At 43.7% G+C, this 9,760-nt stretch overlaps 1 protein-coding gene across 4 annotated transcripts in view; it reads right to left on the reverse strand.

Moving 5' to 3' along the window:
- Nucleotides 1-9,556, reverse strand: part of SMARCAD1 (SNF2 related chromatin remodeling ATPase with DExD box 1) — an 80,978-nt gene extending 71,422 nt beyond the window's left edge. Inside the window, exons 1-3 of one of the 4 annotated variants that reach the window (XM_089302623.1) lie at nucleotides 9,399-9,556; nucleotides 9,280-9,311; nucleotides 8,421-8,653 (exon numbers count right to left, since the gene is read on the reverse strand). In XM_089302623.1, the coding sequence (XP_089158749.1) occupies nucleotides 8,421-8,653; nucleotides 9,280-9,311; nucleotides 9,399-9,491 (358 nt within the window). In that variant the 5' untranslated portion in view covers nucleotides 9,492-9,556. The other 3 variants (XR_016212058.1, XM_008267592.5, XM_008267591.5) reach the window with 3 other exon arrangements.
- Nucleotides 9,557-9,760: the final 204 nt, after the last annotated feature.

The raw sequence follows: 9,760 nt of genomic DNA on the forward strand, positions 1-9,760 counted from the left end.
TGTGATACTGCTATCTCCAATCCCAGCTGCCCCACTTCCAGTTCAGCTTCCACCTAATGAGCCTGGGAGGGCAGCAGGAAATAGTCTAAGTACTTGGCTAAGTACTGAGGGACCAGGATAGAATTCCTGGCTCCTGGCTTCAGCCAGGTCTCGCTGTCGCTGTTATAGCCATTTGTGGAGTAAATAGCAGATGAAGACCGATCTTTCTCTCTGAAACTCTGAATTAAATAAAACTCAAAAAACTAAAAAAAAAAATAAAAATACCGAAGGGGTGGCATTGTGGCACAATAGATTAAGCAGTCACTTGCAATCCCGTATCAGAGCACAGGTCAGGGTTCCAGTTCGAGTGTCCTGACTGCTCCACTTCAGATCCAGCTCCATGCTAATGTGCCAGGAAAGGCAGTGGAAGATGTCCCATGCTTGGGATCCTGCCACTCACGTGGGAGATGGGGATGGAGTTCCCAGCTCCTGGCTTCAGCCTGGCCTAGCCTTGGCTATTGCAGCCATTTGGGGAGTGAATTAGAGGACAGAGGTTCTCTCTCGGAAACTCTATCTTTCAAATAAATCAATCTTAAAAAAAAAAAAAAAAACAAACAAAAAGTTCAAATGTGGTTACTGGGGTTGGGGGGAGCAGGGAATGGGGAGTTCAAAGTATCTATTTGAAAAAGGTATAGCGTTTCAAATAGGTTACGATGAAGAGCTCTGGAGATCGGCTGCACAACAATGTTAACGTGGAACTGAATGTACTGAACACTACTGGATTATAAAAGGATAAGATGGCAAATTTTACCTCATGTATACTTTATAACAACTTAAATTAACACAGGCAAAGCCATGCAGGATCTTCCTTCTCGGCACTGCCATAGCTGGCTTCCCGGTTCTGCTGCCGAGGCCTCAAGTACCTCAGCATCTGCTCTATGACCTTCTCTCAACACAGGAATCCTCACACGGAGCCCCAAACACCTTGGAGGCCAGGAAATTACATGATGAAATGCTCTAAATTGACAGTGGAGATGGTTACCCATAACTGAAAAGCAGCGAATTACATGGACACTCTTAATGAAAAAACTGGATGAAATTCCAGGCAGTTACTTTTCTGTTGCTGATTCACAGGCTGTGAATGGATTCTATATTCCTGAAGGTATGATCATAGGGACCGCTACATGTTTCCAAAACCAAAGAAAGTGAATTTATCTGGAACAGAGATGGGGGTAAGGGGAAACTCCTATCTGCAGGTTTACTCTCCAGATGCCTGCAGTGGCTGCGGTTGGGTCAGGCTGAAGCCAGGTGCTGGGAATTCAATGTAGGTCTTCCACATGGGTGGCTAGAACTCAATTAATTCAGCCATCACCATTGCCTACCAGAACTTGCTCATCCTGGAAACTCGAGTCAAAACACGGAGCTGGCCATCAAGCCCAGTTTAGAAAATACTGGGGCCGACATTGTGGTGCAGTGGGTTAACATCTGCAACACCAGCATCCCATAATGGAGTGACTGTTTGATTCTGGCTGCTCCACTTTTGATCCAGCTCCCTACTGATGCACCTGGGAAAGCAGCAGTTGATGGCCCAAGAACTTGGGCACCTTACCATACACTTGGGAGATCTAGATGGAGTTCCTGGCTCCTGGCTTCAGTTGGGCCCAGCACTGGCCATTGTGGCCATTTGAGGAGTTAACCAGCATATAGAAGATATTTCCCTGTCTCTTCCTCTATCACTTTGCCTTTCAAAATAAATGATCTTTTTTAAAATAATTAGAAAATTCTATTGATCTAGTTTCTTAGTCTCTTGTGTTGTTATAAAAATACTATAAAATGGGTAATATTTAACGAAAAAAATCATCTATCTTGTGGTCTAGAGGATGAGAAGTCCAAAGTCAAGAGGTCCCATCTAGAGACAGCCATATTCTTGCAACCTAATTCTGCAACCTGCAGAGTCATTACACAGCAAGTGAGAGTATGAGATAAAACTCATAGCCTCAAGCCCTTTTAAAATTGGTGTTAATCCATTCCTAAGGTCTGAAATTGCTGCCTTGGTGATTAGGTTTCCAATACATCCTTTTGGGGAGACATATCAAAGTCAGACCATACTTCAAATTCTACTGCAATATTTTTCCTATTCACAACTGTTTAGTCTACAAATATATTTTTATTGTAGTAACTCTATTTTACAGTTATTGAAATTAAATTGCAGTTTTTCCCTAGCTTACTTTTCTGTGGGTAATCTTGTCTATCATCCTTTGTTTTTATATCATCCTTTAAATACTTGGCCATCTTTTCTGCTACTTGCAACATCTGACTAAACTTGAGTTTCTTTATAGTGATTTTTTTTATCTTGAGTATAAATCAGATTTTCCCTTCTTTACATGTGTAGTGATTATGAACTTTATCCTGAATATTATAAATCACATGATGCAAAAATTGTGGATACCATTAAATTTTTGGGGGGGGGAATGATTTCTGTTATACCAGGAAATTAATTGACTCAATTCAAATTCCAAATTTTGTATTTTTTGTATGATGAGTAACTATTTCTTTCAGCTTCTAATGATTGCTTTTTATTGGTTCCTCTGAAATCTCCCATACATGTGTAGCAGAGCAGTCAGCCAGTAATTCTGGTCAGTTTTACATGCAAATTTAGGAGCTTAACCTCTTTAGATTTCTCTTTCAATGGGTTTAGCTTTCTCTTCCACATTTTCTGGTTGTCTTCTCAGCACTGAACTTTTCTGCATTACAGCCTAAATCAGTAAAGTGGCAGCTTTTATTTTTGTGATCTGTATGTGAACAGAAGAGTATCCTCTGGTAAAATATCCAAAATGTGTATGTCTCCCCTTTATAGATCCCCTCAATCCAGTTTCTGCCTTTTATTTTCATTGCTCTTCAGTTCCCCAAATAGTTGTGCTAAAAATTTTCTTCCAGATTCATAATTTTCTTCTGTAAAGGGTTCAGCTGGCTAAATATTCTGTAGGTACGATAGTATTTTTTAAGTTATTTATATTTAGAAAAATAAGAGATGCCAGAATATGGATGACTATAGTTATAATGAAGTAGTGGGGAATGCCTGTCTGATCAGAACCCAAAACCCAGAAGCCCTAAAGTAATAGCAGAACAATTTGACCACATAAAGTTACATTTTTTAATATGGCAAACAACAAACAGGATGTTTTGGTCTGAATGTTTTTGTGCCCCCAAATCCTATCCCACTCTGATGGTATCTGATTAGGTCGGTGGCAGAAGAATGGGAACAGTACGTTTATAAAAGCAGGCTGAGAGACTTCTTACCCATTCAAGTTATGTGAGGTTATAGTGAAAAGACCACCATTCTGGAAGTGGGCCCTCACCAGACAATCTGTTGGCACCTGTACCTTAAATGTTCCAGGTACTAGAACTGTGAAAAGCACATTTCTGCTGCTTATAAGTTACCCAAGTCTATGGTGATTTATTAAAGCAGCCCTAATGGCATAAGGCATGTGAAATTTAAAAAATAAAATTAGAGCTGATATGGTGGCACAGCAGGTTAAGATACCACATGCAAAGTCATCTCATACTGGAGTACTGGTTTGAGTCCTAGCTGCTCCATTTCCAAATCTGATAACGTGCCTGGCAATGGAAAATGGCTAAGTGCTTAGGACTCTGCCACCCACTGAGAGACTAGGATGAAGGTCCTGGCTGCTGGCTTCAGCCTGGCCCAACCCCATCTATCATGGTCATTTGGAGAGTGAGCCAGTGGGTAGAAGATCTATCTTTGTTACCTTTCAAATAAACAAATATTGTTTTAAAAAGGTGACATTTTAATAAGATCTAGTGAAACTAAAGAAGTGAGTCATATGCAAATATCAGCAGAAGCATCTACTAGGCAGATGGAAATGCAAATGGGAAAATGCAAAGATGAGACTGTGCTTGCCATAGTCAAGAAACCATGCGGCTGTCACAATAACTGAAGGAAAAGTAGTAAAAAATGAAGTCTTAACTCATATTAGGTAAAATAATAGGGTAAGTTGAAAAAAAAAATACAGGTAATTTTGATTACATACAACTTCCATCCTATCATCTTAGACCTTGACAATGTAAGCAATTAAATTAATACAGCATTATCATACAATAGCAGTACGAAAAATTACCATGTAACTCCCCAGTCTCCATTTCCAGTCCTGACCTTAAAGCTAACTTCAGCACGTGTTCTTTCCACAAGCCAACACTCAATTCAGCATCCTTGTCTCCCTAACTTGCCTTAGCAGTTCGGAGCAGGACCTTTGATTCTCATCTGATTAAAGCCATACTCAATGGCTTACAAGAGATACTTCCTACCTATTCAGAAGTACGGCACAATCATTTTTGTTTGTTTGTTTTTTAAACATTTATTTAGTTTAAAGCCAGTTACAGAAAGAGAGAGAAGAGACAGAGAGAAACATCTTCCATCTGCTGGCTCACTCCCCAAACTGCCACAATGGCCAGAGCTGGGCCAAGCCAAAGCGAAGAGCCAGGACCTTCATGCAGGTCTCCCACATGGGTATGGGGCCTGAAGACTTGAACCACCTTCTGCTGCTTTCCCAGGTGCATTAGCAGGGAGCTGGATCGGAAGTGGAACATCTGGGATTCAAACTGGTGTCCATATGGCAGCTGCTGGCAGTGGGTTAACCCACTGGGCCATAGCGCCGACCTCAATTTTTTAAATTACCTAACAAACTAAACATTCATCTTATCTCATTTCTACTTTGGATCTAGTTGTTAAACTCTACACTTCATAGCTCTGAAACCTCTTACATCTCACTTTCTTTTCCATTTCCACTGCCATATTATACTCAAGATTATGGGGCTGGTGTCATGGCTGAGGTTAAGGTGCAGCCTGCAAAGCTGGCATCCCACATGAGCACTGGTTCAAGTCCTGGCTGTTCTATTTCCAATCCAGCTGCCTCCTGATGTGTTTGGGAAGGCAGCAGAGGATGGTCCAAGTGCTTGGGCCCCTGCCACCCACATGGGAGACCTGGATGGAGTTCTGGGCCCCTGACTTTGGCCTGGGACCAACCCAGACCATAGTGGCTGTTTGGGGAGTGATCCACTGGCTGGAAAATCTCTTTCTCTATAATTCTGCCTTTCAAATAAATAAATTTAAAAAATTAAACAAAACAAAAACCAGGGTCAGTGCTGTGGTATAGTGGGTAAAGCCGCCGTCTGCAGTACCTGCATCCTAGGACACAGTTCGAGTCCCGGCTGCTCCAATTCTGATTCAGCTCTCTGCTATGGCCTGGGAAAGCAGTAGATGGCCCACGTACTTGGGTCCCTGCACCTGCATGGGAGACCCAGAGGAAACTCCTTGCTCCTGGCTTCAGCTCAACACAGCTCTGGCCATCGTAACCATCTAAGGAGTGAACCAGCAGATGGAAGACCAACCGACTGACCTCTCTTTCTCTCTGCCTCTGCCTCTCTCTAACTCTACCTTTCAAATAAATAAATCTTTTAAAAAAATACAGTCCTTCCTAAATGATTTCTCTCCCTTCAAATCCCACCTTCAATCAGCATATAGCATATTGCTGCTTGACTTTTTTTTTTAAGTTGTTTTCATCTACTTCAAAGGCAGAGCAACAACAGGGGAGGGGTCAGGGATGGCTAATGAAGAGATCTTCCATCCCCTGGTTCATTCCCCAAACGCCCGCAGCAGCCAGGACAGGGCTAGGCTGAAGCCAGGGGCACAGAACTCAATCAGGGTCTCTTAACATGGACGGCAGGGGCCAAGCACTTAAGCCACCATCTGCTACCTCCCACGATATACTAGCAGGGAGCGGAATCAGAAGCAGAGAAGCCAGGTCTCAAAGAATTCCCACTCGGAATACGAGAGTCTCCTGCAGCAGTTTAACTGTAAACAATATTCTTTCATCATCCTATGGTTCTATCCATAGTCTTCAATGCATATCTGGTTACTATAATGTAAAGTCTAAATTTAACAACCTTTATTTTCAAGATTCTTTCAAAAACTCTATCTTGGACGATAAATTATTCTTAAAAGCAAAGCATTCATAGGGTGGAATCTCACCATTCTTAGAAAAACATTTAAATTTCCTACTTCCCAGTATCAAGACTGACCAATTTAAAAAAAAAAAAAAAAAAAAAAAGACTGACCAATTAACTCCTCTAAGTCTCAATTTCTAAGAGGAATTTAGATATGACAAGAAATCTCCATAAAGAGAAAAATGAGCATGCCCCCGCCCTGGCACTGTGGCGTAGAGGGTAAAGCCTCCACATGCAGCGCCAGCATCCCATATCGTCGGTCTGAGTCCCTGTTGCTTCACTTCTGAACCAGCTCTGCTATGGCCTAGGAAAGCAGTGGAGGATGGCCCAAGTCCTTGGGCCCCTGCACCCATGTGGGAGACCCAGAAGCTCCAGGATCCTGGCTTTGGATAGGCCCAGCTCCTGCCATTGCAGCCAATTAGGGAGTGAACCAGCAGATGGAAAACTCTCTCTGCCTCTCCTCTCTGTAACTCTGCCTTTCAAATAAATATTTAAAAAAAAAAAAAAAAGGTAGGAGCCGGCGCTGTGATGCAGTAGGTAAAGCTGCTGCCTGCAGTGCCAGCATCCCATACAGGTGCCGGTTTGTATCCTGGCTGCTCCACTTCTAATCCAGCACTTTGCTATGGCCTAGGATAGCAGTAGAAGATGGCCCAAGTCCTTGGGCCCCTGCACCTGTGTGGGAGACCCAGAAGAAGCTTCTGGCTCCTGGTTTTAGATAGGTGCAGCTCCAGCCATTGCAGCCAATTGGGGAGTGAACCAGAGGATAGAAGACCTCTCTCTCTCTCTCTCTGCCCCTCCTTCTCTCTCTGTGTAACTCTGACTTTCAAATAAATAAATACATCTTAAAATAAGAGGTAAAATTTTCATTTTACCAATACTGGTAAATGACTAAAACATTCCACTGAAATCCAGTTTTACAAAGTGCTTTCATTTTCAGAGATTAAAAAAACTGTTTCACATTTTAAGTGTCTTTTCTGATGTCCCATGCTGAATTAAGATGAAGCAGAGGCTTGCCTATACCCTTGCCTTCCCTGCTCTGTCACGTCTGTGCTTAAAATCCTTTAATACGCTTCCTATAACATTTTAAAGTTTATTTATTTATTGAAAGGAACAAAGAGAGGTCTACCATCGGCTGGTTCATTTCCCAAATGCTTCCAACCACCAGGGCTGGGCCAGGCAAAAGCCAGGAGCCCAGAACTCCATGTTGGCCTCCACATGGGAGATATTCCTCCATGCGACGCAAGTGGGCCTGCTGTGCCGCCATGACAGCCTGACCTATAGTATTTAAACAAGCTCAGAACTCCTTAGCCAACTCCTTAGTCTTTGGAAATTTGACTTCTAGTCACTTCTTAACCCGATCGACCAAATCATCCCACCAAGAACTTGTAGAGAATCGGCCACAACCGTTTCATTTACATGGCAGAGCAGCCAACAAAAGATATCAATGATGAAGGCACACATTTCCAATTCTACAGGCCACAATAATTTAAAAGCCGCGTGTGAAAAAAAGCCATGCTCACCCAAAAAGGTGTTACTGAAATGAGCATTAAAATAAAACTTCTAATATCCCTTTCACCTTTCATGAGAAACTGCATACTGTAACAATTAAGCATTTGTGGTCAGCAATCAGACTGTTTGGATTTGAGTTCAGATTGTACTAAGTCCTTAATCTCTGGGTGTCATTTCTGCAAATTTTGAATAATAACTAGTAGGTTTATTATGTATATTAAGTGACTCAATATGAAGCATTTAGCACAATGCCTAAAAACACAGCAAGAGCCCCAATATATTCCTCTATTGTTCAAAAAACAGATCAGAATGGAAATTTTAATTTTTGGCTTATTCTCAAATCCCAACTGTCTATGACAATCTGCTGATGAGGTTAAAATGGTTCGTTCACCACGAAGAATATCAAGTATTCACTTGCATTCTTGATACCCCCACGATGTCAGGCGGGGGCAGTATGTGAATGGTATCTGATCAGATCTGGGCAGAGACTGTCTTCAGACACCTTGATGAACACCTGGCTCGTCATACTGATCACTAGGGTTTTTTGAAGGAATACTAGAATGAATGAAAACCTCTAGCCAAATTAGCAGCCTCAAAGTCAATCACGGGGTTCAATCACCTCCATTCCTCTTCCAGTAGCCACTCTGACCTCAGGATGACCCGAATTTTGATTCCAACTTCCATCACCCGGCCACATTCCAAGAACTCACATCTAAGAGAAGCAACAATGGCTGGGAGCTCAGCTGGAGGCACAGTGACTAAGGCAGTCCCAAAGCTGTGCCTTAAAGGGTAATCGGGAGGACAATGCATCAATATGTGTGACATCAGAGCAACCAGACTGGCTCCTGCCTTTCATCTTTCACCACCTATTCTTTGATGCTACACCAATTTGCAACATTGTAACTCACCTGTTTTCTCAGTTACATCTGAGTCAGGGGTGTTTGCCCTGCTAACTTCCCCTTCAGCATTCTCCTCTTCAGCACTAAGAGAAATTGGTGAAGAAGGGCCAGGCTGGGAGGGCTGTGGGGTTGCTTCGGGCGCTTCCTCAATTTTACTCCTTTTCTCAAAGCGAAAACGGTCCAGGTTGAAAAGATTCATAGTGGCAGGAATCACCCTGAGGGGCCCCGGGACTTGAAATGAACTATCCGCAGGGGGGAAAAAAAAATAAAAAAAAGAAAAAGAGGCCATGAAAACAGAGACTACAAAGCCACAGCAGTTCCTTTCCAAGGCAATACAGGGCCCGCAAACATGCCAGTGGCTCTGGACTATTATGGCTGCGATTCATTGTTAGGCCACAAGGATCGGGAGGTGGACAGTGGTGTCTTTTTAAAATTTCCATTGCCTTGCACGCTCCGCCGTCCGCCCCCCCCCCACCCCGCCCCTCCCGCCGCTCCCGCCCCTCCTTACTCGAACCACGAGCTGACCCTCGTGCAACCTCCTCTTACCCCGGCACGCGCAGGCACGTTCCCCAGTGTAACCCCCCAGCGGGCCGCGTGCCCGCCCACAGACAGAGATTCCCTGCACTACGGTGCCCCCTGCCTCGAGAAAGGACCTGCCAGGGCCCGCGCCTCCACACTGCGGGGACACAAAGGGGCCAAAGGAGGGGAGCGGCGGAGGCCGTGCTGGCGGGCACCCGCCCGGAAGTTGACGCGGCGCGATCCCAGCTGAGAGGAAGCTGACAGAAGCAAGAACACACGGGGAGGTTCAGCGGAGAGTATGCTGGGGCATCTCTCGCTCCTTCTCTTTCTTCCTTCCATCAGTACTTACGGTCGTGCAGGCTCTGCGCGATGTAACAAAGACTGAAAGAAAAGAAAAAAAAAATTATTCCTGGCGTGAGGCGACGGTAGCCGGGGCGGGACCTTCCAAAACACCCCTGAGAGCCCTACCGAGCGCGTAATGATGACGCAATACGCAGCCGAGGCTTTTTTCTTCCCAAGCGACGCGCCAGCGAAAAATGTCGAGGCGCGCGCCGTTGTCATGGTAATTCGTACCAGCCTCTTCCCCTGCTTTTAAGGGTGGGATTGTTCTGCCCGTTTGTTTCTACAACTGTTTCTACAAGTTAGGTGCAAAGGTGTTATACAGAACAATAAAAATAACACAGTGAGGATAAATACCCATACTACATCATATATTTTACATATTATAACCTGTTTATAATATAGATAGCGTAAGACTATTGTGCTGTTTTAATAATTCCAATCCTTTTAAGAAACCTATTTGTACAAAATAAGGAAATGGAGGCTTTCCT

This window comes from Oryctolagus cuniculus, chromosome 8 (genome assembly GCF_051225735.1).
Source record: "Oryctolagus cuniculus isolate XC-2025 breed Fujian yellow rabbit chromosome 8, ASM5122573v1, whole genome shotgun sequence".
Classification (NCBI taxonomy): domain Eukaryota; kingdom Metazoa; phylum Chordata; class Mammalia; order Lagomorpha; family Leporidae; genus Oryctolagus; species Oryctolagus cuniculus.